Genomic DNA, 13,543 nt, shown 5'->3' with positions numbered 1-13,543 from the left:
CATCTGGTTTTGGCATGTTGTGGCTTCCCATGGGACAACAGTAGGGCACTGTTCAAACAAAAGGGTTACACAAGCCTAGAGTGTAATAACTCTGGGGGGGGGATTAATCCTCGCAGCAAGGACAACCACGCATCCAGCCCAAACACTCAAAAATCTGCCGACAGCAGCACAACGTCAGCCAAGTGCACACACACAGTCCTGGTGCGAAGCGCCGGGGCGGCCCCGAGGGGCTCTGCCGGCACCGCCGTGGTTGGAGCTTTGAGATCCAGAGCAATGGAGGGGTCTTTCTGCAAGAAGAAGAGATGGCGACTCCATCCCCGCCTTGGGAAGGGCGCTGTGGAAGGGCTTTCCCAGCACTGCGAGCTGCTGGTTGAGGGGCATGAGGGTAAGACACTGCAAAGCCACGCCAGCAGCTCCTTTGAGCATCTTCCATCCATGCGTCTCCGCAGCTCCCAACGGCTTTTTAAGTGTCCATTTGTCTCGCTGCTTTGGGCGATAGAGAGCCCGGCTGCTCGTGGCCAGGCCTGGAAGGAATCTTGCAGTGTCATCATCCAGACAACATCCTGCCCTAGGACTACACACGGCTCCAGGTCACGGCCACCCCTTTTCATGCGAGCGCTCGCCAGGCTGCTCGGCCACCCCCTCGCTGAGCATCGCCATGTACGGATGCCAGGACATCCCTGTGCCGCGGGACCGAGCGTCACCCACACCCGAGTGACTCTTTCAGGCTCCTGTGGGAGGACCGTGGCCATAACCAGAATAAATCCCGGGATTCGTGGATGGGAACGCAGCCATCAACCCACACCGGCCCCCAGAGCGGCTCTGCCTGTCACAGCGACCTCCTCCAGCAAAGGGATGCGCGGCGGGGGATGCGCCAGCTGGGGCTCAGACCTCTTACCCTCCGTACCACGCTCCTTCCACCTCAACAGCCCACAGGCACCTTGATCCCATGCCAGAATTACCACCCTGCTTCCAAACAGCCAAAGGCAGGGACTCGGATAGCAGCTGGAGCCTCCACACCACCCCCCCAAAACACAACACGCAGAGCTGGCCCTGGACGGCTGCTGCATCACCCCACAACGCGCTCCCCATCCAAACGCTCGCAGCAGCGGTTTTAGCACAACCAGCGACTCCAGCGCAGCAAACCCAGCCGCCAGCAGCCTGCTGGGAATTACAAGCCCCGAGCAGCGAGCGCTGGCGATCCAGCCAGGACTCCGCAGCTCAATGGTTACGCAAAATAAGGTGCTGCCATTGACAAGGCAACACCGAGATTACATTTGTTTTGCGGCACTTCATTACCGGCCGCCTCACCCGAGGCTGTGGCGGGTAAACAGCCTTTGTTCCAAGGGCTGATGCTCCCGCACGGACACCGGGGAGCATCAGACCCCGGGATGCCAGCAGATACACCGACAGCGGCGGAATCCCGGCGGGATGGGAGCGGCCGCCCTCCCCCGAGCCCACCGCCCCGCGGAGCAGGGATGCGATCGTGGGGAACCGGCGAGCTGCCCATCGCGGGGAAGAGTCGCCCCCACTCCGGGGATGTAACCGCCGCCCCCGCCGGGGGCTGCATCCCCACCCGCGGGGGTGGCTGCCTCCCCCGCGCCGCCCGCCATCCTCCCGCGGGAGCGGTTCTACCCCACCGGGGGTCCTCATCCGCCGAGCCCCCCCCGCCGCGGCTCCACCCGCCCCGCCGCGGGCAGCGCCGGGAGGGGCCGGGCTCCGCCGCCGCCCGCCAGGGCCTGTCTGGAACCTTCCGCCGCCCCGGCCCCGGCCCCGCCCCGGGCGGTACGCGGTGATGGGGGGACACGACGGGCAGCACCGGCGCCGCCGTGACCTTGAGCCCCACCGGCTGCCCGGGGCCGCGGCGGCCGCAGCCTCTCCGGCGGCGCGGGCGGGCCCCGAGGGCAGGGCCGGGGCGGGGCGGCGGCACCTGCCGGGCTTGACCCACATAACGGCGCCGCCGCCCCCCGCACCTGTCGCTCGCCCGCGGCCGCTCCGCGCTACCCACGCCGCGCGCGGCCGGTGTCCCCCACCGTGGGGAGAGGACGCGCCCGCCGGCCCCGCCGCGACGGGCGGAGTGATGGCGCGGGGGCTCGCCCGGCTCCGCCACTCACCGTCGCGGGAGAGGTTTCCCCGGGCGGCGCCGCAGCAGGCGAGCAGCAGCAGGAGGCCGAGGGGCAGCATGGTGGTGGCGGCGGGGGGGCCCGCGGGGCCGGGGCGAGCCGAGCCGCAGCGCTGAGGCGGCGGCACCGGGCGCGGCGCTGGTCTCCGGACTGGAGCCGGCGGTGCGGCAGCGGCGGGGATTAAATAGGGCTCGAGGAAGAGACCATTCGTGCCTCGGCGGCGGGGGGGGGGCGGGGGGGCCGCGCCGATGCCGCCCCCTCGGCCCCGCTGTAAACATGCCCGCTCCGGCCGCCGCTCCCCCCCCGCAGCCGCGGCGCGGTGGTGCGCTCCGCATGCGCGGCTCCCCGCGGGACGCAGGTGGGCGAGCGGCGGCGGGCGGGTCCCGGTGGGTCGCCGCCGTGTCCCCCCGTGGGTTCCCCCCGAGTGTGTCCCCGTCCCGCACCGAGCGGAGTCGCGATTTATCAGAGTGTCTCCCCCACTCCCGGGCTGAGGGGTCCCGCCCGAGGGGGTGCCGGTGCCGGTGCCGGTGCCGGTCCCGCCACGCAGCCCCGTGCCTCGAAGCCTCTCCTGGCCCCGGCAGGGCTCGTCCTCCCAGAGCCGCGGCCCCGGGGCTCGACGGGCCCGGGGAGCACTCAGGTGGGTCCGGGATGTGGTCTGGGAAGCAGGTGATCAATATGGAAAGGGGGAGTGTCAGGAGGATGGAGCCAGGCTCTTCTGGGTGGCAACCAGGGACAGGACAAGGGGCAATGGGTGCAAACTGCAACACAGGAGGTTCCGCTGGAAGATGAGAAGCAACTTGTTGGGGTGAGGGTGGCAGAGCCTGGCCCAGGCTGCCCAGGGGGGTTGTGGAGTCTCCTTCTGTGCAGACATTCCAACCCGCCTGGACACCTTCCTGTGTAACCTCATCTGGGTGTTCCTGCTCCATGGGGGGATTGCACTGGATGAGCTTTCCAGGGCCCTCCAACCCCCGACATTCTGGGGTTCTGTGTTGACCATGGACGAGCAGCCATTGCGCGGCTCGGTGCATGCGGGACAGTGTCCTCAGTGCTCCGTGGAGTCACGGTGCAGCTGAAATGCTGGGGTATGACCTGTGCTCACCAGCGTGGCTCAGCCTGTCTCTGCTCCTCACAGCTGAGAACTTCCCCGCTGTCTCTGCGGCAGCACTCGGGCTCACAACCCGGCTGTGCTCACACTTGCAGCCAAATCACGTTTGGGATGAAGTCGGCATTGGCTCCAGGTTTTAGCTGCCGGTCCGTAAAAGTCAATGTCCAGCCTTTGCTACCCCATGGCATCTCCCAGGTAACTCCTTTATCCACTGTTATCCATCTGCGTTATCACCCATTAAGTGATAACACCCCAGTGCTCGCTCATGCCAGCCCAGACATTTCTAGCTTGGACTCCCTCCTGCAGCCCCAAATGAGTAATTAACCCTTTTTACTTTGTAGGTCTGAAACAAATGTGTGCCTTCATTTCACACATCAGGGTGAACTCCTCCTCACGTGCTTTGATGCTGAGCTTCTCTGCACCCTGATGTTCTCCCGCACAAATGTTGTGCAAGAGGGACGTCTCCATTAGTCATCGTCTCTGTGGGAAGGGCTGTGGGAGGAACAGCTTTCTGGTGGTCACATCAGATCGCTGCTCTGCTTCAGTTTTCATCCCTTTGTCGTGGCCCTAGAGGCGATGCTGCTTATGTTACGGCTTTGTTAAGCCAAGCTTAGGGGAGCCGCGGCGGGCCCCAGCCGTGCAGAGCCACAGCCCGTGGCGCACGTTTGGGGACAGCGTGGGCCAAATGAGGCCACGGGAGGCTCCCTGAGCTGGAGAAGGGGCTGCTTTTGGAAAAGAGCTCTGGCGAGCCGGGGGATGCGAGAGCAGCTCAGGCGAGGTTCCCCCCAGGAGCAGAGTGAATACAGACGTGGCAGGAGCGTGGGATGGGGCGGGGAAGCTGGGGGTCCCGTGGGACGGCTGCTGGAAGGGGACGGTGCTGGGTCGGGCTCTGGGGGGGTGTGGGTGGCTCCTGGCGTGGCGCTCAGCCCTCGGGGGGGTATTTTCCTCCGGAGAGGATGGCCTCGGGTGACACTGGGTCTCTTTGGGCCTTTCACGATCCCCAGCTTCAATGGCTTTGCTTGAGGAGGATGTGGGGAGCACTGGGGCTGTGCCGGTTCCCTCGCCGGAGGACGCGCCGCCCGCCACCGCACTGACGGGGCTTCTGTCCCCTCCCGGAGCGCCTTGTCACCTCCCCGAGCCCCCCACCTCCCCAACCCATCCTCCCCGCTGAAGCCTGGAGGCTTCATAGCTCCAGGCGGTGCTTTTAACCCTTTCTCTGCCTCCTGGTGCGTTGCAGAGAGCCCGTCTGCCTTCTTCCCTCTTTTCTCTCTCTGGGATGGGCTGTGGGACCAGGTGCCGTTTCCTGGGACTGGCTGCTCAGCGTGTTCGTGAGAATTGCCTTGACTATCTTTTATTTCGATTTATATATATATTTACTAGCAGTGTATTAGTATTTTGTTATTTTATTAAACCGTGTTCATCTCAATCCCAGTTTCTCCCTTCCCTTTGGATTCTCTCCCCTATTGGAGTGAGTGAGCGGCTGCGTGGTCGCATTGCCAGCTCAGGTTAAACCACGACACCACACCTCCGGAGAAGATTTTCCCCTCTGAGTATCTGAATTTGGCCTTTTCTGGCGTCTTGCTGCCCATCTCCTGACTTTTAGGCTCAGCCCACAAGCCTTTCCCAGCCGTCCCTCCAGTGGATGCTGTCTCTGGAAGCAGAGTTGTTGGAGGATGGAGCGAGAATGAAGCTTTCTAAATCATCAGATGGGCTCGGTGACACGTTTCCCTTTAACTGATGATATTTCCTAGCCTGTGTTTGCTGTTGCTACAGCCTTGGGTATCTCTCTAGAGGCAAAGGCTTAGAAATCCCCGGGGAAGGTGTGGAAGATGGAAGGAGAAGAGTCATTTAGCATCTCTGCCATATCCTCATGTCCCACAATTGCTTCCTTTAACCTCTGACAGTCTGACGACCCCACGTCTTCCTGACGGCTTCTTGACACGCTCAGCCCCGTTGTTTGTTTTTACGCTGTTCAAAACCCCTTTAGGCTTTGCTTAATTAGCCTCACACTGGGTTTTAGCATTTGCCTCCATTTAGCGTCGCTCAGTGCTGTTTGGTGCCGGTTTCCCCATGCAATGCTGAACTGAACAGCGCTGGGCTGCTGTTGTGCAGCATCTTGTTGCTTTGTGAACTCGCTCCTGTGCGCCACTTAAAACCGAGTCCAGAATGGCCTCCCCGCTTCTTCCCGCTCTTCGTGCTCCGAGGGAGCGATTGCACCGAGCAGCGTGCGGCGCGAACGAATTCGCAATGTATTGAAAAGGGGGGGGGGGATTGAAGAGAAGCTGCCAAATTAATGTATGATGTGATTCTGTTATAAAAGGCGCACCCATCGTTAACCAGTTGACATGAGATCGGTGCATTCTCACCACCTGCAAAACGAGGGGATGTTTTTCAAGGTCCTTCTGCATGAGAAGAGGGAGATGGAAGGTGAAGTAACATGGTGTTTAGAAGCAAAGTGCTTAATTAACTAATAATTAATAGGCTGAGCGTAGCGTTAGCTGTTGAGGAACAAACGATGGATGGTGCCGTTGGTGACCAGAGAAGACCTGGAGGTCACTGGAGTATCTGATAACCTTTATCTGCTTTAACTATTGAATTTCTAAGAGCATTAAGGGCTCAATTTCCAGAAGTTTATTCTGGAGGGTTTTATTTTTGCAAAGGGACGGAATTCGCCCCAATTAAGGATGTATTGAATAGAAATGCACACATTTAAATAGCTACCAACAAAACAATGCAAAATGCCACTCCAAAAGAAAGTAAATGCTAACCCATGAAGCAACCGGTGAAAGACCTTGCAAGGGGAGAATAACCTTTGATTTATTCCAGAGTAACACACAGAACCTGGATCAATATATCACCATCAAAGATATGCCTTTCTTCTCCTTAATACCAACTGCAATGCACTCAAATTCAACATCCTCGTAACGGGAAAGAGCCAGAAGGGTTGACTGCAGCAGCAGGAGCTTGAAAAGGTCTTTAGGTGACATAAAAAGGGGGAGGCGAGTTAAAAGGAAATTAAAGGGAGTTGCTTAATGAGTGATAAAATCCTTGGCTCTGGATATTGGAAGGTCTGGAGTCAATAGTTCTCTGTGGGCACCGATCTGCGTGGTGTTGGGGGGTGAGCGGTGGGTCGGGGGCACATCTAGAGCATCAATAATAATATAGAATAATTTAATTAGATGCTTTAATGAATGCTGTATGTTGGGCAAGAGTTTTAGGTGGCTCTTAGAGTCAAATTGATGTTTGAGCTTTGAAGTTATCGAGCTGGTGGGCCAGGGTGATGTGCGATTAATACCCCTGTACATGGGGGTTTATGTGTTTTGAGTGAGTTGACCTACAAGAAAACTACCTATTTAAGGGATGGAGAGGCAGACCTATAGATTAATGCCTGTTTTCTGGAGTACTGAGCCCGTGATCACAGTGGCAGCGTCCAGAGCTCCACAAGGATGCGGAGAAGATTGTGAATGGTGAGCTGGCAAATTGGTAGGGAAAAAAGAGTGATTCAGGAGAGCCAAATCTAAGGCTGAATGCAATGAAGAGGGTCCCATGATGCTCGCGCGTGAAATGGCAGATTGCGTTCAATTCAAATACATGCAGAGCTGAATTGAGACGTGTGTGTGTGTATGGAGTATCTGTTGCAGCTGGTGGTGGAGATGGCTGGAGGAGGCACAGAAATTCTAGCGAGGAGGTCCCCGAAGCTCTGTCTCCTTGATATTGGTGACTTCTCCACTCTTCTAGGTCTATAAATGACCAAGTGCCCCATCCTGGTGACGCTGGTGGCCTCTCTCCCCTCTCGTCTCTCCTGTCTCATTCCTCCTCTCTCTTCCTTTCAGCTCGCATTCTGCCAGAATTCTGCTTTGGCCACAGATAACGCGTGTGAAATTCAAACGTAAAGATTATTTTTTGAGAAATATAGGCTGTGAAATTGGGCTTATAAATGAGCGCAAGCTACACCCTTAACTGTGGAGTCCTTAGGCTGGCTTAGGAGGCTGCTAATCCCCGCATGCGGTGGAGGTGAATGGCCTGAGGAGGTTGGACTGTTCCTGCTACAGCTGAGTTTTGCGCATCCATGTGTCAAATCTCCCCCTTCCCATCCAGTGCAACCCCCCCCGGAGCAGGAACACCCAGATGAGGTTACACAGGAAGGTGTCCAGGCGGGTTGGAATGTCTGCACAGAAGGAGACTCCACAACCCCCTGGGCAGCCTGGGCCAGGCTCTGCCACCCTCACCCCAACAAGTTGCTTCTCATCTTCCAGCGGAACCTCCTGTGTTGCACTTTGCACCCATTGCCCCTTGTCCTGTCCCTGGTTGTCACCAGAAGAGCCTGGCTCCATCCCCCTGACACTGCCCCTTTCCATCTTGATCCCCAGCAATGAGTCCCCCCTCAGGCTCCTCTTGTCCAGCTCCAGAGCCCCAGCTCCCTCAGCCTTTCCTCACACGGGAGATGCTCCACTCCCTCCAGCATCTTGGTGGCTGCGCTGGACTCTCTGCAGCAGTTCCCTGTCCTGCTGGAGCTGAGGGGCCACAGCTGGACACAAGATTCCAGGTGTGGTCTCCCCAGGGCAGAGCAGAGGGGCAGGAGAACCTCTCTGACCTACTGACCACCCCATTCGAACACTTGCTACTTGGGAGCAGAGCCCGACCCCCCTGGCTCCAAGCTCCTTTCAGGCAGTTCAGAGATCAGAAGGTCTCCCCTCAGCTCCTGTTCTCCAGCTGAACCCCCCAGGTCCCTCAGCCGCTCCATCACACTTGTGCTCCAGCCCCTCACCAGCTTTGTACAACTTGCATTTTCAATAGGAAGCGTGATGCAGAAACGCTCTGGGATAACACGCTCCCTGTGTGGGAGGGAGGTGTTGGATTGCCTGAGCAGCCTTTGTTTCGGAACTAACGTAAGGAGATTTTGAGTGCTGCTTAAGTGCTTTGCTGACTGGTTGGTCTGGACAGAAGTGCCTGTGCGAGCTCTCAGGAGATGCTCGGGATGCGGTGCCGAGCTGGAGCGTGTAGCCCTGCGAACGACTCCGATGACGATGAGAAGACAGGGTTTCCATCCGCACATTAATCCTTTCTGTGCACGTGTGCTAACCCAGCACTGGAGCTCCTGTGATGGACCTTTCTACTCAAGACCAGTCATCCCCGGGATAATCCAGGTGGGCAGGGACCTTGGGCTGTCATCTGGTCCATGGCCCCGTGTGTCGGGGTTTGTTCATCAACACTTGTTCTTCTCCTCAATACCCATCTTGGAGCTCCTGCCTGGAGGATGCCGGTAACTGCTCATCCTTCCCAAACCATCCTCCCCGCACTGTCCAGAATCTCGCCATTGCTGCTGAACACACCAAGGACAAAGGCAGAGTTATGAATCCGCTCTAGCACAGAGATAAGAGTCAGTATAATTAGAAACTCTTTATGTGGAGAAATGAATCAAAGCTGCTTCTACTCCTGGGACATTTTAACTCTTCGCAGCTTCTGTTATTAATTGTAGAACCATTTCTTTTTCTCAGTTTCAGGCTGCAATAAGGAAGAAACCCACAGTGAGCAGACCCCATGGACAAATGAGTGACTATGGAGCACGGCGCACATCCAGAGCCGTCTCTGAGCACTGGAAAGCAACCGTGGGACTGCAAACCCAATACATAATTTGACTTTCTGGGTGGGCAGCATTTTCAGTCCTGATAAGCATCTATAACACTTCTCTCCCAAACTGGGAGAACTGGATTTTATTCCTTTCCCAATAACATTCCTATTGTCTGTCACAGAAAGCCGGGGGGGTTGCATTGACCAGGCAGCGTAGTCTCAGGTCTTGTTTGGGCTTCGGTTGGTTTTAGCTGCATTTAACGGTCACCTGTTGGTCAGTGACTACTGCGTGACTTGTGGCTGGGGCTCTGTGAACACGTGCTAAAGGGCCGGTGAACCCACCACAAACAACAGCTCTTTATGTTGAGTGAGGCTGGAGGAGGCTACTGGGCAACATCCAAACTCACCTGGGAACCGGTGGGAACTCATTGTTAGCGAAACACATGGCAACAAAGCCAAAAGTGCGCAAGACGAGGTAGAAATCCCCACCGCGTGCGGCGGACTCTTCATGGGGACTTCAGGGTGCCGAGGACTCGTTGTAGCCCTGCGCTGCATGAGGAAGACCTGACCTTTCTCCACTGGGGAGAATTGTGCCTGACCAATTTGATTGCTGTATGTGAAGAGAGAAGAGATGAGAGCAATGTGTGTTGCACACCTGGGCTTTGGGCAGGTGTTTGATGTCCCACGGTACAGACGACTCCAGTGGAAAACGGGCTGTGCCACCCACTCGCAGGGTTGCAATCAGCAGCTGGAAGTCCAGCTGGTGGCCACTGGTGGGTTCTTTGTGGGACCCTGCGTCCCTCTGCCCTAGCATACCTTGTGTCCCCATTTTGGGCTCCCCTGTTTGGGAGACAGATCAACATACTGGAGCAAGGGCCATGGAGATGCTCAGGGGTTTAAGCGTACAGCAAATGAGGCTGTGAAAATGTAGCAGGACATCATAGAATCATTTTGGTTGGAAGAGACCCTCAGGATCACCGAGTCCAACCATAACCCAACCAACTCCAGCACAAACCCGTGTCCCTAAGAACCTCATCTAAACGCCTTTTCAACCCCTCCAGGGATGGTGACTCCAGCACTGCCCTGGGCAGCCTGTTCCAACGCCCACAGCCCTTTGGGGAGAAATTACCCCAAATTTCCAACCTCAGCCTCCCCTGGTGCAACTTGAGGCTGTTTTCTCTCATTCCATCACTTGGTACTTGGGAGAAGAGACCAACACCCTCCATGCTCCAACCTCTTTTCAGGTAGTTATATACAGGGATAAGGTCTCCCCTCAACCTCGTGTTCTCTGGGCTGAACAGCCCCACATCCCTCTTGCTTTTGCAAGCTAAGATATTTGATAAGAGCCTTACCCTGCTACGAGCAGCTCAAGAGGGTTAAAACAAGAACTGAGACCCTAGAAAACACCAGAAACAAGATAACTTCATCTTTGCCTGTGGCAAACAAACTGTACTATTCATGCTCTAATTTCCCGGGCAACTCGGTTTTCTGCTGAACCCAGAGCACCCGCACGAGCGAAGGGGTTGAGCTGGGCAGGACCAGCGAAGCTTAGCAAAGCTCAGTCCTGCTGGGTGTCCAAGGGACAATATATCTCCTCGTGCCATTGGACACTGTGAGAATTCTTAGCCACCTTGGTATTTCCAAGACTTACTTCTCTGGGTGATGATCGCAGCAGATAAGTGCAAGAGGAAGAGAAAGATTCCCTATTCAGAGCAGAGTTTGCTGTGTAGTAAACAAGCCCCGAGGCGGTACGAAGAATGATGAAGATACAAACCGCGCCGAGCAGCGCGGAAACACAGCACGAAGCAATGTAATGTGTAACTGTCCAGAAAAGACTGGTTAATCTGGCTGGAAATAAAGATGTGGAGCACGGAAAGAGTGGAATAGGTGAGCGCTGAGCTCATGAAGGAGCCGGCGCAGTGGGATGGATGGACCGAGGATGCTCGGAGCAAACCGGCTGCAAAGTTCTGGCCCAGGATGGGGACCTGGGGGCTGTGGGGTCAGGGAGATGGACCCACTCAGGACACTGCAGCTCCTGAGCACATCGTTGGCGGGAGGGAGCGTGGAAACGCTGCAAATGGAGCGAGCGGGCAGGAGCGGTTCCTCCGATCAAGGAGTTTAGACGTGTTGTCAGAGGCATCTGTTGTACCCAGGAATGCAGCAGCGGTTTTGGGTGTGAAGTCTGGGGTGGGTGGTCATCGCTTTCACGCTGTATTCAAACCTCGAGAAACATGGGAACAGAGCAACGTATGAGCCCGGTCTGGCCGCTGTGACAGGGGTTATATCCATCGGGGAACCATGTGAGAGCACTGATGGAAAATGCAAACCACCCTTGATGCTTCCGTGTCGTGTCAGTTGTATAAAGATGCTTCAAGTTCATGCCAACCCACCGTGTGAGTTGCTCTCCATGTGTGCTCTACCCTACCCATCACTGTTGCCCTTCTGCATCAGGGATGAACACAGGAGAGCATCAGAATAGACCCACCAAGTTTCCTTAGTCACTTGGTAAGGCCTTCTAGCACACCTGTACTGATTGACATTAATTAGCTGTTAATCTTTCCCAGTTCTTCTGCATACAACCTCAGGCACGGGGCCAACACTTCAGGCGATGCCGAGGGTTTGTACCGGCAGCAGATGCCGACGTCCGGGCGCAGGTTGTTGTTTGGATCAGCTAAATGACGCGGTGACCCAGGCCTGCTTCCTGCTGCACTGCCCATTTAGCCCTGAAATTGCAATAACGAGATTACTTGATATAAAGCAAACCTCCAGCAGCTTTCCTGCCCTGGCTCCGCTCCTCCTGTTCTGCACGGAGGGTTTTCTCCCAGGAGGAGCCAGCAGTGGATTTGTTGCTAGAGATTGCGCTCGCTCCGGCTTTGCCTGTATCCTTCAAAGAGCATCACTGCGAGGAAGGGAGAGCTGTTAGTTTAATCAGACTGTTTATCCCTTCAAAGTGAGCAGTTCGCTTGGAATAAGTAAGGGAGCTCAGTGGGCTCAGCTGACAGCAGCTTATCCCACCAATTTGTGCTTCTGGAGGCGGCTTCTCCCTTCTCCTGAAGATGCAGAAGTGAGAGATGCACTTGGCCCGGACACGCAGAGCAGGGGCACAGCGGTTGTTGGTGCAAAAAACGCAGTTATAGAGGAGCCCGGAGCTGTGAAATTTTTTTATAGTGATGAGAATCCGTGGGATTCAGGTTTTGTGGATGGGAACCTGGGGATTCGCAGTGCTGGGACGAGTTGTGGTGGGCAAACGGGCTGGTGCCTCTGGTCTGGAAGTTGTGGAGAAGGGCTGGTGGCTCCATCATGCAGAAGGACAGATTACATTCAAATTTAGAATCATAGAATCATTTTGGTTGGAAGAGACTCTCAGGATCATCGAGTTCAACCATAACCTTGCTCCAGCAGTAACCCATGTCCCTAAGAACCTCGTCTAAATGCCTTTTAAACCCCTCCAGGGATGGTGGGTTTTTACTCTCCCAACAAGAGATTGTCTGTTCCTGCTTGGGGAACACAGTGCGAGTGGCATGCGAGGGCATTGATAAGGATGGATGCACATCCACGAGAGGGGAAATGAGAAACAAGTGACCAAAACCTGACCAACTGAGTGTAACATCCCATTCACGTGACACTTCATGTAAAACTGGGAGATCACGAGGATCTCACCGCATTTCCTTGTGGCAACACTAGGAGAGGACCTTGCGAGTCGTCCCTGTGAACTGAGGCCAGTGACGGACTGAATCCAGCTCCGGTTGGCTGTAGAGTCCAGTCCAGGACTTCGGCTGCTGGCTTGTGAACTGAGGCCAGTGACAGGCTGAATCCAGCTCCGGTTGGCTGTAGAGTCCAGTCCAGGACTTCAGCTTCCGGCTTGTGAACTGAGGCCAGTGACGGACTGAATCCAGCTCCGGTTGGCTGCAGGATCCAGTCCAGGACTTCAGCTGCCGGCTCTGCAGTTGCCGGGACTTTCAACATTGGTTTTGTATATTCTGTATTATTTTCTCTATTTTATTGTAGCATTAGTAAAACACTTTAAACTTTTCCAACTCTCTTCTCTCTGTCCTTTCCCTCCCGATCCCCTGTCCTTAGTGGGAAAGGGGGAGAGAGGGGCTGAAGGGGAAAGGTGAGGAGAGGGGGTAACAATACACCTGCCACGGTTTTGTTGTCACCCCACAATCAAACCTCAACAGCACGGTAGAGGAATCAAACGTGGCCATTTGCTGATGGAGAACGAGGTGGGGAAGTCAGCAGGACCTGGGTCAGCCTGGATCTCTTGCCCTGTGCTCACAGTCAAGGTGCTTCCATTAAACACCGGATGCCGGCGCTTGCACAGGATCCTGTATATTAACGGATGTGTGAAAAACAACCCTGCTGAAAGCACACTAATTGCAGCATGTAGCGTGGATGCTCGCAAGCACAGTATGCAAAGTCCAACCCTGTTTATATTATTCTAGGACTCCTTTTGCTAAAAGCAGCTCGGAGGCCAAGCGGGACCAGGGCTCTGCGCACCCGTGGTCTGTAATGTCTTCTTCTCCGCGTCGCTTTGGGTTTTATGCAATTTGTGCTCTACAGATCATTAACACAAATGTGTTGATCAAATCTCTGTGACTAACTAGAAATTGAGCTTTTATTCCTCCCTTCCCTCCAGTAAGAGGTAACAGACCCCATGCCCAGAGCTTATTAGGGATCCAGCTCACGCCTGTGTAACCCTCGGTGAGTTCCTAAGTGTGTGTGTTGGTGATGAACGTCTGGT

General features: G+C 55.8%; 1 protein-coding gene and 1 long non-coding RNA gene across 10 annotated transcripts in view; one reads left to right on the top strand and one right to left on the bottom strand.

Annotated features, from left to right (window-relative positions):
- LOC102096322 (cell adhesion molecule 3) overlaps positions 1-2,265 on the bottom strand; it is a 31,185-nt gene extending 28,920 nt beyond the window's left edge. For all 9 annotated transcript variants that reach the window (XR_010468374.1, XR_010468376.1, XR_010468373.1 and 6 more), the window contains exon 1: positions 2,115-2,265. Coding sequence is in view for 5 of the 9 variants with exons in the window: in XM_065043072.1 (XP_064899144.1) it covers positions 2,115-2,184 (70 nt within the window). In the remaining 4 variants the exon portion in view is untranslated. The remainder of the gene's footprint in view (positions 1-2,114) is intronic.
- LOC135576604 (uncharacterized) lies at positions 2,253-12,832 on the top strand. The gene is made up of 2 exons (XR_010468401.1): positions 2,253-3,423; positions 3,570-12,832. It is a non-coding gene; the product is annotated as an uncharacterized LOC135576604 (long non-coding RNA).
- The last annotated feature ends 711 nt before the right edge of the window (positions 12,833-13,543 follow it).

Source organism: Columba livia, chromosome 28 (genome assembly GCF_036013475.1).
Source record: "Columba livia isolate bColLiv1 breed racing homer chromosome 28, bColLiv1.pat.W.v2, whole genome shotgun sequence".
Taxonomy (NCBI): domain Eukaryota; kingdom Metazoa; phylum Chordata; class Aves; order Columbiformes; family Columbidae; genus Columba; species Columba livia.
This window is presented reverse-complemented; position numbering and strand designations above follow the sequence as displayed.